This window comes from Pteropus medius, unplaced genomic scaffold (assembly GCF_902729225.1).
Source record: "Pteropus medius unplaced genomic scaffold, Ma_sr-lr_union100, whole genome shotgun sequence".
NCBI lineage: Eukaryota > Metazoa > Chordata > Mammalia > Chiroptera > Pteropodidae > Pteropus > Pteropus medius.
The window spans coordinates 36,821,809-36,836,361 of NW_024349800.1; the positions used below are offsets into that span (position 1 = coordinate 36,821,809).

At 37.0% G+C, this 14,553-nt stretch overlaps 1 protein-coding gene across 3 annotated transcripts in view; it reads left to right on the forward strand.

Annotated features, from left to right (window-relative positions):
• Positions 1-13,068, forward strand: part of SRBD1 (S1 RNA binding domain 1) — a 183,248-nt gene extending 170,180 nt beyond the window's left edge. For all 3 annotated transcript variants that reach the window (XM_039887259.1, XM_039887260.1, XM_039887261.1), the window contains 2 exons: positions 7,696-7,880; positions 11,225-13,068. In XM_039887259.1, coding sequence (XP_039743193.1) covers positions 7,696-7,880; positions 11,225-11,514 — 475 coding nt within the window. In that variant the 3' untranslated portion in view covers positions 11,515-13,068. The remainder of the gene's footprint in view (positions 1-7,695; positions 7,881-11,224) is intronic.
• The last annotated feature ends 1,485 nt before the right edge of the window (positions 13,069-14,553 follow it).

Genomic DNA, 14,553 nt, shown 5'->3' on the forward strand with positions numbered 1-14,553 from the left:
GGTCTGTATGGTTTGCTCTCTGCCACAGAGCTTAAGTAAGTCAAGCCAGATACTGACCAGTGGCCCATACTGAAGACCTTTAATGAGTGAGCGCATCTCAATGTGATACTTTCCTTTTCCTGTTGAAGGATTTAGCATCTCCCAATTCTTCTTTTAGAGTTGCTTTCAGAGGTTTTATCACATTCTTCCCAACCTTAGCTTTCTGCCCAGCAAGGAAAGAAGTCTTGCTAATGAGCAGCTGTCATACAGGGAGTTTAGATTGTTTTTGTTTCAAAATAAAACAGCAGAAGTAGAGCAATGACAGTCACAGATATAATGTTCATAGTTTCGACTCTGAGCAACCCAGAAGGCCCATCACTTGTGGTGATATGTAATTTTTCTGAGGGGTAAGTCACTTGGCCTAGTGAGTATGTCTAGCACACCTCCCACATCTAAATTCACTGCAGCTTTATTTTGCTTTTGCATGCCAACTAACATCTGCATTAATAAAAACATGTTTCTTTGTGGGGAAACTTGCCTGAAAAGAAATCCACCTACAAATGCTATAAAATAAATGAAGATTAGACAAACAGACCTAAGAAATTATTTGTAAACTTGAAAGATCTTAAATTTTTCTGGACTTGCCTCACAGGAGTTGGCAGCATTCGGACATGAAAATTAAGGCAGAATCATTGCTGGCTTTTAATAAGTGATGTCTTCGGATGCGTATCAATAGTTCCCCACATTAACTTCTTCTGTGGAGCTACGATTACACAATATTAATTGCCTGTTCATAAAGAGGCATAATGTCATAGAGAGGTCAAACCTGAAATGTAAAGGTGATAAATGGACAGATTACTAAAAGAGGCTTTTATTTTTTCTTTTCTTTTTTTTTTCTTGTTAGTAGTTAAATCCCAAACATCTTCCTGTAATTCCCAGGAAGTAACATTCATTATATTTTCAAAAGGGCCTTCACAAAAGAGAAAAATGTTGAAAGAGAATCTACCCACTCGAGAATCAGACGATCAGGCTGTGGGGTTCTTAGGAATTGATCGTCATATTGAATGTCTCACACGCCATGCCAACACATACCCCACACGAAGTTTCGGGCAAGGCTGCTAGATGAAACTAGGAAGTTTAAGAATCTGAAACATTACCTAACTTTCACTTAACAATCTGGAAGGAGTGTAGTGCCAGACTGCCTGGGTTCAAATCATGCCTATTGGATCTGGGAAAATTATTTAACCTCCCTGTACCTCAGTTACTTTGTCTGTTAAATGAGGATAATAATAGTACATATCTCATGGGATTATATGAGTTAATATATAGAGAATCCTCATCATTAGAGGCAATAAGTTATTGTCGTAGCTATAATTATTATTGCTGTTATTTTTGTTGTGGTTGAGAAGGGGCTGTGAAGCCGGGCCATAAAAGGGAGCTTATAACTGTTAGTCTCCCAGGAAAAATTTTTTTTACCATGAGATCTGGATATAATTTGAATCATTTAACATTGTTAATTAACATTAATACTAGGTCGTGGGCCTGGAGAAAATGTTGGTTACTCTCCTAATCTGGAGCAGCCTATTAGTACCCAGTGGAGGAAGAGTGACAAGGAATTGCGGGCCAGCCATAAAGTCGTGCTTGCTTTAATCTCTTCCAGCTCCAAAGTATCTGCCCTTCTCTTCTCTTCTTCACGTTTAGATCATTCAGTCTGGAGCCTGAAACTCAGTATGATATTGATTTAGTCTTCCATTATCTCCCTCCTCCCGCCCTCCTTCCTGTCCCCAGTCTAGCTATGGATTTCAATTTTAGCCTGTCTTCTGACTCTCTGAGTGACCATAAGCAAATTACTTCAACCTCGATTGCCCATTCTTTAAATGGAACGTGGCTCTGCCCATTCAGATGACAACCAGGCAGGTTATAGAAATGGCAGATGTTAAGTATTTTCCAATTTCTGTAAAGGAGGATTCCTTGACAGGATGGAATCCATAATAAAAGCCTGTTTCCCAGGGAAGAAAGCCCTATACCCAAATACGTGGGCTTTATACCCTAGTAGTGCTGGAGCTGTTTAATTTCAGCTCTAGCCTATATGTTTCTGAGCACTACTTTTTTATTTGCCTTTTTCTTTCACATATTCACAGTCACTAATCCAAGTTATGGCTTTACAGCCAGTAAATTAAATTATATGAATTCTAAACAGTGTTTTTGAGCTGTAGAGAGTCTGCAGCCTTTGAAACCACTAACTTAATTTTGTCCGACTCTTATTCAGTAACTCAAACAGAGCCAAACTTTTTCCTTTTGAATTTGGTTTTTAAAATAATAAATTGCTCCCAGGCAGTGGTTCTGGGTGCCAAATTTTATCTGAGATCTAAATCTTCTGTCTGCATTGAAAATTCCCCAGAGTAAAGGAGTAAAGAGTGCTAATGAAGATGTGATATATGACAGCTTTTACCTAAGCTACAACCTTGTGGTCTCAGCTCTGTAACTTTGGGCAGGTCACTTAATCTGAGTTTTGATTCCCTTATCTACAAATCTGTAGCCACAATAAATTTTGAGAGAATGAAATGGAATAATCTTTATTGAGCATTTTCAAAGTATCTGTTTACTTTCATGTAAAATCCTACCTCTAAAAGACCAGATATATGTGGGCAATGATTTATTCCAATATACTGTTATTACTTAAAATTAGAGTGTAAGCTCATTGAGGGCAAAGGCTCTGTTATCAAACTTTCACATTGTCTTCTTCCACAGTGAATACTCAATGAAGAAAGCGGAATATGCTTTTCTAAATTACTTTTGGTTGGCTTCAGCATTTTATCACATTCCTTTGAAGAGCCTTGATTTTAGTAAATCTATCATTTGAGGATGTGAGCTGTGTGTGCGTGTGTGCGGGCGTGTGTTTAAAACAACCAGACTCAATGGAAAGAAGACCATAAAGCTGAGTAATAGGTTGTCGGGGGAATTTTGATCCTTTTTTGGGAGGGTGGGGGGAGTATTGGTTTTTAAAATGTAAGAAAACTGATTTTTCTTTGTTACTTACACATTTATTTCTAAGGCAATTTCTAAAACAGGATTTTAGAAATCTTTAGAGCAGTCACAGCATTTCAATACATAATGCCTTCCCATTTTTATATACTCATTTGGATGTATATGTATATGCATTTGGTTTTCTTAAATTAAAATTTTATATTTTAATCATATAGTATATCATACCCAGCAAGTGGTACCCAAAGACTCCAGTGGTACCCAGCCATTGATAAAAATACCCCTGCTGCTTCCCCAATAGCTACATGCCATTTAAAACTGCACTCGCAGATCAGAATCTCTAAGGGCCTTCAGAACAACCCTGCTACCCTTTCTGAAAGGGTTACCTTTTTAAACAGTTTATCTACAGTACGTAAGTTTTCAAAAGCCAGTCAGATGTTAGTTCTCGTGAAAAATTACTTGCTGTAACTTTCCATGGTTGATTACATGCTAAGAAAAGTCATTTAAATATTAAATATTATCTTCACTTACCTACTAGCTTCTAGAGTACAGTAGATGCTTCTGTGGGGCTCTCCATAAATGTACTCTACTTGAATTTATCATTCCTCATGGATTTTGCATGAGTGAAGATTTTTAAGGATTCAGTGTCTCAATTTAAGAAAGAGGTTAGAAGTTTGAAAAGCTCCTGTGATGAGTAAAGTGTAGTTTACTTTGCTGCCCCTTTGGTTTGGCTGCTGAAATGGTAGATGTGGTGAAGCCAGTCTAAATGCGTGCCGCTGCCTGCTCACCTGTGTGTACTCAGCTCCCCGTCGGTAATGTAAAAGAAGTAGCAAGTTTTTCTCCTTTGCCACGTTGGAATTTATACTCAGTCTTTAATATTCAGTACACCAGATTTAAAAATATGTATAATATGTGTGGATTTTAGTGTAACAAACTATTACTGAAATTCCATTTGTGTTCCACCACTTAATCTACAATCACAGTTAAGAAGGGCAGGGTTCTCTTAGCATACACTCTCTTTTAAAATCATTGAATGTCTACCTGTATTACAAATCATGACCAGCTTTATCTGTACCTACTTATTTCTAAAATGATCGTGCTCTTGCAAATTAATGTTTCGTTTATTGATATAATTACTTTAAAACTAATGTATAAAATTAATAAGTACAAAAACCTCAAAAGTATTGAGAGTGGATAGACAACTAAAAGTTCTTTGCCCTTGCAGCATGGTTTTTATAAATCCTATGTGTTTGGCCCACACATATGGGCTAATATTAAGTCATTTTTAAAGTGATGGCTTTGCATCACCATGGTTCTTCTGTGGTCTGTGGGGTATCGTGTTGCTTTAATGTAATGAACCAAGTCCTGGGCTCCTAAATTTTTTTTTCTGCATGCTGGAAATGATTACATAAAACTGAATGGCTATATCTGAAGTCATATAAATTTTGAGAATTTCTTATTTAGGAAAAAAATCTTACAAAGACTTTTCTTATTCTTTGAGGTGGGGGGGGAACCTTGCTTTTGTGTAACAGGTTTCCATTCAAAATATCAGCGATTTTAGGTTATATAGCTTTCTGTTTGAAAAACAAGCATTATCTCCGCGGCAAGTTCTGTATTTTAACTTTGTGCAGATGTGCACTAAAAGAACATGATGTGCTTATTTGTTGCATTTATGCTACTTTCTTACTTTAAGTAAGATGGGTGAAATTACATATTAAATAAAAACAGCAGCTCAGATGGCAATCCTTAGCAAACTGAAAAAGCTTTCCATAGATATTGGAGAAAATGAGACTATGACTCTGGCTTTTGAGAGAATTGTCTACTCAGATGCAGTTATATAATAATTTTTTTGTGGGATTTATCAGTTAACTGTCTAATGTTTAAAACTATTCTCCCATTAAATTGTGCTTGTGCGGTATTACCAAAAATATTATGTTTTGTATCTTAATCAAATATAGCACTTTAATTTTTGACGTAACTGCAGTTATAAACACACAACTGAAGTGTATGGCATGAAACTCCAGTTAGTGAAAATAGCTGTGAGGCCTTGGTCAAATTATTTAACCTCCCTAAACCTCAATTTTTCTTTTCTGCATGAAATGATACCTACTTTTTAGGATTATTGTCAGGATTAAATGAGAACATCTATCAAGCACTAGCACATACTTATCAGTACACGTTCACTTACATTCTGTGTTCAAAGCTTTAGAAAGTACAATGTATTATTTGGTACTTTTGAGCCAGAAAGTTCTTTGTATTAAGTATAACTTATACTCAATTCTAAAATGAAACTTTGTATTGGATATCGCTTATCACACTCAATTCTAGGGTGAGAATTTAGAATATGTAGAATAAATTTTTTTAGAATGTTTAAAGAGCATGTGTTTGAGTGGCTACTGAGCGTAAAACATTGTTTCCTGTCATTCACAGTCAAATATATTTGAATTTCAGTAAGGGAAAGGTCAATCTGAATTCTGTTCCAAGTCCATTTTACAGGCCCTCTCCCCTTTTGTTTTCAATTTTCCTTTTTTCTGCAACACTGTTGAAACTTTTAAAAAGTTTTCATAATTAAAAAGCACTTGACTTTGTTCCATAGTCATTTAAAAATAGGCTTGATCAATATGAAGCATTAAGCTAGGAGCACAATTTGCTGCTTTTTTATTGATTTCAGTTACCAGTGCCCTCAGGCTTAAGTGTGTGAGAATGAAAATGATATATGGAAAATGCATCCAGGTTGAACAGACCAGTCTTCTTTTTACATCTGCAACCACTATAAACAGAATTCTTTATATGGAAGTGACTTTGGTAGCAGTTAGTTACACATACGCACACCCTAAGACTCCAGGTGGCCTCCTTAGCCAGCGTTTTTGTTATTGAGGCCAAAACTTGTATAGCGATTTGGGAAGTTTCTGTCATTTAGTTACTTTTATTAATTATAAAATACTATTCAAGGTTACAGATTTACAGCTCATGAACACACTTTTTTGGCATTTAAACAGTTGATTGTAAGCCAGAGTCTTGGGGATTTGAAAGATGTTCTGCCAAATAGCCAGTTGCAGACCAAGACCAATCAAGTCAACAAGGTAAATACAGGGACAGGCTGCTCAGCAGGGCACGTATTATTGAGAAAGTTGTTCGAGGAAGTTGGCTGTGGGCAGAGGTTGTCATGTGTCAACTGCCCCGTCAGTCAGAGCTTCCACAGCTGTTCCTTGTCATTAGGGCCCTTATGCGCTACTGCTCATCCATCAGCACTAACAGATACTGTGTGGCTCCCTCTTTGGTGGGCTGGGAAAGCCACGGCTACACAGACTTAAAGTGTATATTTCACTGGCCACCAGTTTGGATGGAAACTCATTTCCAAAAAGGAAGACCAAACCCCAACTCCTTGGTCTTTCATCAGACCATTAACCAAAATATATTCTCAAGAGAATTAGTTGGATTTTAGAAAATCTGTTTTTGACCAAAAATATGGAAATGTAGATTGCTCATTTGAACCCAAAGAAACGCTTTCATTAAATGAGAAATGAGAGAGCTTTCTCCACCGGACACCAGATTATCACTGAAACAGCCTTTTGGAGTTGAACACAACAATGCAAAAAAGACTGGAAATCACAGATGTTCCTTTTGTGATGATGCAGCAACCTGCCAAATGGGAGACATCCCAATTCTAATCATAGACCAGCCTCCAGCAGTTTCCTGTGACCCTTCTTATATTCTAGAGACACCCTTACAAGAAAGGATTTGAAGGCAGTAGTATCACTGTCTGAGTACTGTATTGACATTCTTAAAGTGCCATTAATTAATAGGAATTAAGCTTAATAATGTAGAAAAATACCCAGCCAAGGAATATCAAGACAGTGAACTACAGCTCAATATTCAGATGAAATCGAAGGGAAATGCATCTTAACCTTTTGTTTTTTCTTAATTAACTTATTACTGAACTCCAAAGCTAATTGAAAGGCAACTGTGCAAGCAAGGGAAATGGTAAACATAGTAAAGGGAAATTGAGAAAGGCAGATATTTTTATCTTGTAAATATTGCAGCTGTATAGTGTATAAAGTATACAAAGATAGTATTCATGTTAAGATTATATAATTACAGTCTTACTGCTTCCATCATGTCCATTTTGGAAGAAAGTTTTTCTTTTCATTATCCCCTCTCATATTTTGTCTGTTGATGCTGAATATACTTAATGTATTTGATATAAATTAATCCATGTGAGTCTTGACTGTTGATTGAATTTGAGAATTATTAGGCTGATAGTATGCACAGTGATATGCACATGAATAAAGTAATCTGTCACAAGCTAGCAGTGATTAGATATTTTTCTGGATTTTTATATCATTGGTTCATTATTTGCCTATTAGCTAATTTAAATTCAAATAAGTTTTTCTAACTGAAATTTTAGTAAACATTTGGTAAATAAAGGTATCCTTATTTTAAAAATACATACAATACTGAACTACAATGAGCATCACACTGTACGATGTTTCTGATGCTGATTCTGAGCAGGTGCTTCATTGGAAAATAGCACAAGGACCTAAATCGATCTCCTCCCTTTATTTTTTACCAAGACAGATCATCTATTATGGCATAAGACACATGATATTTTCAATAAAAGTTGAATGATTGATATATGGATCTGAGATGAAATAACTTTAGGGTGACCTGTATAAGGAGATTAGAAAATAATAATATTAATAAGTGTTGGGCTTTTTTTTTCCCCTGCAGGTTTTTATCATTCATTGGAGGGACACTGTGTGAAATTGGAAAGCCTGAAATGCAACAAAAAATAAACTTATTCCTTGAAAAGGAAGGAATAGAGAAAATTGCAGAAAAATTGCAAACAACAGTACACACTTTACAGATCATCGTAGATGGCCTCAGCCAGCCCGAAAGCTTTGACTTTCGAACAGGTAAATAGTTGAACTTGAACAGCACCTTGTATTTGCATAGTTCACATTATTTCCTATGGCCCTCACAACAATCCTATGCCATAGGTGAAAAACAGTTATTCTCCCATTCTCTACTGAGAAAACTAAAGCCTGGTGACCTTCCTTCAAAGTCATTGCAGTTAGTAACCAGAGCCAAAGCTAGAAGCCCAGGTGTCCAGACTCCTCGTCCCTTGCTTACTTTCCATTACACTGGACTAAATGCATCCACACATGTGCTGCTGTGTGCAAGGAGGCACACATTTTTCATGATCCTTTTGTAAGCTTTTTTTATCTCATAGGAGCCCAAAGTCCAAGGTAAAGTATTCAGTAGACAAACTAAAAAGTGAATCTTCTTCCTAACTTAACAGCCTTCCAAGTTCCTGGATTCTGTGTCAATGAATACATTGAACAAATAAGATATTATCTCACTGTTGATTTTCCTTCTAATTAAAAGTGCTCTCAGCTTTCAGCACAAGTAGACGGCAAGGGAAGTATAAGAGCCACAGTTGTTGAGAACAGTGACCCGGTGAGGAAGAATTAAGGTGTCAAATGACCTATTTCCCAAGGAAATTTGAATAGGAAGCCCTGAGATTTGAACAAATCTGCACTTGTCTCATAACCAGTTTTGAGATACCATGTTTAGGGCTTGGCTCTTTTCATTTTGGGTTAGACTGTGTTGAGGTAGTTAGACATTTTTCTTTGAAAAGGTTTAAGGAAATGTAAAAACATACCCAGGAAACTCACTGTGCTTTTCCTCAACTTTTCTATGAGTTTGACATGAAATTACTTTTAAGTTGGAGAAAGTAAAATAAAACATTAAGACCTATGCCAAAAGTGTAGGAATGAATAGAAGCCTTTGGGTGGATGTTTCAGTAGGCAAATCCATCTCCATTTAAAGGCCTGCTAGCCTTGTATGTGAGTGCCATGGGTGTTGTTTAGCAGGAATACTAAGTAGAGCATTAGTTCTCAAACAGGGTGGGATTTGAGGACAGTATGCCTAAACCACCGCATTAGAAGGGTGGCAGATATGCTTTAGCTGCAGGTATCCTGTACTGAGTTTTCTTGTCTATCTCTGTTTTTCTCTCTTGATGTCAATTGCTCCATTATTACAGTTCCACTGTAGAGTCAGGGCAAAGATCAACACTCAAATTATATGGTTCAATTAAACAACCAACAGTAAGTAGAGGTCCTCACCTGGTAATGCTCCTAGTTGAGCAGAAACACAGATACGCCTGGCTTCTTATTGAGCTTACTAGTCAACGCAGTGTTTATCATCATGACAAGTGAAATTTTAAATAAGTCTCTTTAAACACACTTTGGAACTGACCTTTGCCCTAGTATAAGTCACAATTTTCAAGATGCTTGAGAACTTTCCATTTTAATACTCGAAACATCCCCAAGGGGGAAGACAGACTGTCAAGCTTTGGAAGGGGCAGTTAGTATTTCAGATGTTTCTGCATTACGGTATTTACGTTACATCGCTTTTACTCATTTCCTCAAAAGTATCCTTTCTTGATGCCTCATTCTTTCCTTATACTCGTCCTGTCTTCTGTTTTCCTAATGACATAATCAGTTCTACTTTATTAACGCTGTGGTTGCTGGTTAGTTTCCATAATTGGGTTCGTCAGAAGCAGCTTGGTGACAGGAGACCGAATATGTAGCCTCGGTAATCAAAGTGTTAAAGTTTGCCTAGTACATAGAGGATTTTCTGATTTCTTAGTGGCCCAGGCTGTCTTTGGGAACATGTTAAGCAGTTTCTGACTCTGATTTTCCATGCAAAATTAAACTAAGCAGCTGATCAGGAACCCTTCAGGAATCTGTACCAGCTGGTCGTCTGCAAGAAAAAGGAGGAAAAGAGTTTTCAAGCATAATTACAGTGCCTATGGGGCCTTGGAGACCATCCGGCCACTGACCCTGATCAATGACTTAGTTTCATTGTGCTTTGGCACAGTCGTTGCCCAGTGTAATGTTACATTATAGTAGGTTTCTTGCTTTTGGAATTCACTGCTTTGGCATCAGGTGAAATTCTACAGAATCCATTTCAATGTTAGCATATTCCTTTTTTTTATGAGGAAAATGAGATTTGAGGTTTAAAGAGGGCTTTTGTTGTACAGGAAAAAGTTTTTTTTAAATCTTGATTTCAGTGTGGTTGGACTAGGGAAGGGCAACAAAGAGGTGACCAGTTGTTAATACAAATGTAAAGGATAGCTCCAACAAGTAATCAGGATGAAGCCAACAGCTGTGAAGGAAAAGGAGCTGGAACGAGTGGGGGTGGTGGGGAATGAGGTCTCAGTAAAAGGAGATCCAAGCATAGAATGTGTTCTTTGTTACTAGAATCAACATTCAGTAATCCTAGGGAAGGGAGCCAAGAAGAGCATGGATAAATGGAATCCAGAGATAATCCCATTTAAACTGTTAGTTCTAACCTTCTCCCTCATAAAACCTTTGTTTTGTTTTAACTAGAGCCATAATGATTCCTTGCCATACTTTATGCCCACTTTTGGGGGGACAGTGTTAATGAACAGAGACATGAACACTGGAGTGAGCAAGAAAAGAGGGCTGTAAGGAACTTGAGAACAGAGATCTAAACATCTTCACCTTTGTATCTCTGGCACCCAGCAGAGTGCCTGGCCAGGAGATAATAACAGGAGTTAATAAATGGTTGATGAATTAAGAGAAGAAAGAAGATTAAGTACTAGCTGATCTAGGTTTCTGAGCCATAAATTACCAAGAATCCATAACTTTTGATTGGATAGATATATTCAAAATGGATAGGAATTGATTCCTGAGCTCCATATTTGTGGGAGTAAGTGAATAAGTGAGAGAGGAGAGTATTTGAATTTCTCCCTCATTGATCAAACATTGATGTACTTTCTACCACCTTTAAACAGTTTGAGAATTCAGGCACTGGGAAAAATCTCCCAAGGGTCTTCCTTTCTCAGTGTTTTTCATTTAGCCTTGTATATTCATTGAGCAATTCTAACCACTTCCTCATAAATTAGAAATTAAGACTCTACTCTTCTCAGTCCTTATGTACAGTACTAATGTTCACATGTTAGCGAGAGAATTTGAGGAGAAGAAAGTGTCTGAGTAAATTTTCTTGAATTTTTTTCTACGGTGGGAATGCTGTTTCTCCATCTAGAATTCATTTTCTCTGAAGGCAGGCCTGCGTCTTCAGCAACTTTTGTGTTCCCCTCAGTGCTTAATACTGGTCTGGGTACATCATTGAGATGTGGTAAATACTTATTCAATCATTTATGTTGTGTCTTGGAAGTACAGAGCGTTATTATTTACACAAAATGTCCTTTTCCCCCCTTTCCTTGTAGATTTTGATAAACCCGATTTCAAGAGAAGCATAGTCTGCTTGGAAGATCTGCAGGTTGGGACAGTTCTTACCGGCAAAGTGGAGAATGCCACTCTGTTTGGAATTTTTGTGGATATAGGAGTGGGGAAAGCAGGGCTGATTCCCATACGAAATGTAACAGAAGCAAAACTTTCTAAAACGAAGAAGAGAAGGAGTCTTGGACTGGGCCCTGGAGAAAGAGTGGAAGTCCAAGTACTCAACATTGATGTCCCCCGATCTAGGATTACTCTGGACCTCATTCGGGTGTTGTAAGTGTCCCACTAGAGGCCACTTATTTCCTCATTTCCATGGCTTGGCAGAAATAAGTCAGATGTTTGTGAATTTTAGATAAGGAATAAGAAAGAATTCACTTAATATCAGAAGTATTTTCCAAACACTTCCCTAAGTTTTTCTTCTTAATAAATAGAAAACTAGTTTGATTTCTTTTCCCCGAAAGAAAACAACTGATAGGCATCATTATGCGGCTTTATGTAGTAATGTTTTTCTGACCAAAATTTTATTTTTTGTAATTCATCCTTGACTCCTTTTGCATTTTGTATAACAGATTATTTCACCTCTACTTACCAACTTGCCTTGATGGACTTGTACGGAATTATCTTCTTGATTTGAATTGTACAGTTTTTCTTGACATAGTAGGGCTGGCACTGTTTAATTCTCTCTTTTTATAAGTTTTAAAAATCAGGCCTTTTGGATTTGATTTGTGATTTTTCCCTTGCTAAGTAAACCAGAAATATACCAATAAAACAGATCCTGATGTGTTCGTAACCATCAAGTGAATAGCTCAAAGCGTTTCTCAAAAGGATTTATGTATTGATCCCTTCAATAAAGTTTTGTGGCTAGTGACCTTGCTTTTGCTATGTTGATTTAGTGAATGGCCAGGGAGTCACTTTGATTAAAGAAGATGTAGCACACATTCATGCAAATCGCATGTAAACCAGTTGTGTCTTTGGGGAAGAGAGAACCCTCTGGAAATTTGAAAAATGGCTTTCTGTTTGACTTAGTATAGAAGGATGTGTTCTTTCTTAGGCATCAGGATTAAACATCAAATTGGGATAGAAATGGCCTTCCTAAAGATTACATATAGATCAGGGTAAGAAAAAAAAGTAGGTAAAGCAAGTGACTCTTAACTCTATTTATTGGAGTTGATAAGTATGACCATTCAGGGTAAAAATGATATAAATAAAGCCCATACTGTACATTTGTCTATTCAGGCTGCTTTGGTTGGTTTGCCTATTGGAGTCATTGGAGTTGCTGGTTTTCTCCATGTGTCATGAGTGGAAGATTGTTACTAAAAAGGGAGATTAGACCCGCTTTTTTGCCTGGGACAGCCCTGGTAAACTCTCATTGTCATGGAATGATTTTTAACAATGCCTCTTTTTATTCCCAGAGTGCCCCCATTCTGGATAATAAATCATATGATAACCTTAGTAGTAAGTCCCTTACAAAGTGGTAAATCAGGCTGTTTATTGATAGTTCTGCTTTATGGTTTGCTGTGCTGGAAAAATACCTTTTAACTCGTGTACAAAGATCTTTTTAATGCAGTAGGTTCCTTAAAAATTGTGTAACACAAGTCCTGTTTGCCTGACTATTTCATTTCTGAAATGCTTTTTTATTTCTTTTTTACTGATCTTCAATTGACAGTTGTTGTTAATTTTGTAACTTTAAACTGATCTTCCTACTCACTCCTCTCAATGTTTTTCCTGGTTGATCATTTATAGGTCAATGACGAGTGACTAAAAAGTGTTATCCTGAACCCTGCAATGCAATTTCAAATAAATGCTTTCTTTTTATTGAGGTATAATAGAATATATAACATCTTATTAATTTCAAATGTATAGCATAATGATTTGATATTTGTATAAATTACAAAATGATTACCACAGTAAGTCATTAACATCTATCACCACACACAGTCAAACAAATGCTTTTTGGAAAGAGACCGTCTCGTGGGCATTTAGGAAACAGAGCATGTAGGAAACAGCTCTGTTGACCTGGTGGCTAAATCTTTGAAGACACAATAAAGACTCAATATTGCACTAGGTTGCATGGATTGTCCTGTCCAGCCATAACATGGTAGAGGCTCCATACGGAGAGGAATAGACATTATTGTGCCTTTGAACTAGTATCTATACTTCTCTGGGCCTCCTTTTCTCAAGTTTAGAAAAATAGATATTATTCCTCTCCATGTGGAGCTTAGAGTCTATTGAGGAAAAAAAGTATCATTAGTCAAAGAATTACATAATATAAAATTACATTCATATTAAGTGATATAATGGTGACAGCATTTAATAGACAAATTGACCTAGTCATAAAAATCAGAAAACGTTTCAGTGGGTTTCGATTGAGATGTAAAAGATGACCAGAAGTTAATTAGGATAAATGTTTTATTGGCCTTAACAAGAGTTGTTTCCAATAAATAGCAGAGATGAGAGGCAATTGGAGTGGATTTAAAAGAGAGAAGGAGGAGTCGGATTGGAAATGATGAATATAGGTAATTTTTTCAGGGGGTTTGGCTATAAAGGAAGAGAGAGAAATAGCACAGTGGCTGGAAGGGGAAATGGAGTCCAGAGACAGTTTTTGATTTGAGACAGAATAATAAGACACACAACTGGAATGATCCAGTAAAACATGCAAAGCTGATACAAGAGACAGGAGAATTACTGAAATGATGTCCTTGAGTGGATGAGATCAGATGGAATCTAGTACACAAGTGATTGGTCTACAATAGGAATACAAAGAGTTTATCCATATAAGAGAGAAGATTGAATATATGGGCACAGATGTAGGTGGGAAGACATGGTGATGGGAGCTCACAGAAGGTCTCTTGGGATTGCTTCTATTCTTGTTGAAATATAAAGGAAGGTCATCAACTGAGACTTAAAATGGGGGGTAAGGGAGTTGGAGGTTTGAGAGGAAAGGAAAATGTAAGAAAAGGATGAGAGAGTGAAAAGCCGAAGGAAATAGAGTATGATTTCCAGGCAGCATTAAATGTTCCACTTAAGGTTAGTGATCAATTAATGTAGGATCAGTCCACTTGGTTATATATTTTTCTTCAACCACATCAGTTGTAAGGGCACAGGTGAAGAGGTAGATCTAATCGAGTTTGGGGTTTTGGCAAGTCAGTACAGTAGAGAAGGGCAAAGAAGTTGAGGGCATGTGGATTAAGTATTGACCATGAAAATTAAGCTCAGTGTGAAGAAAAGTAACAGTATAAGAGGAGTGTGAGGGGCAGTGAAAAAGTATAGGATTCACGGGTCGTGAGTCCTCATGGAGTTGGAGGAATAGAGTGGG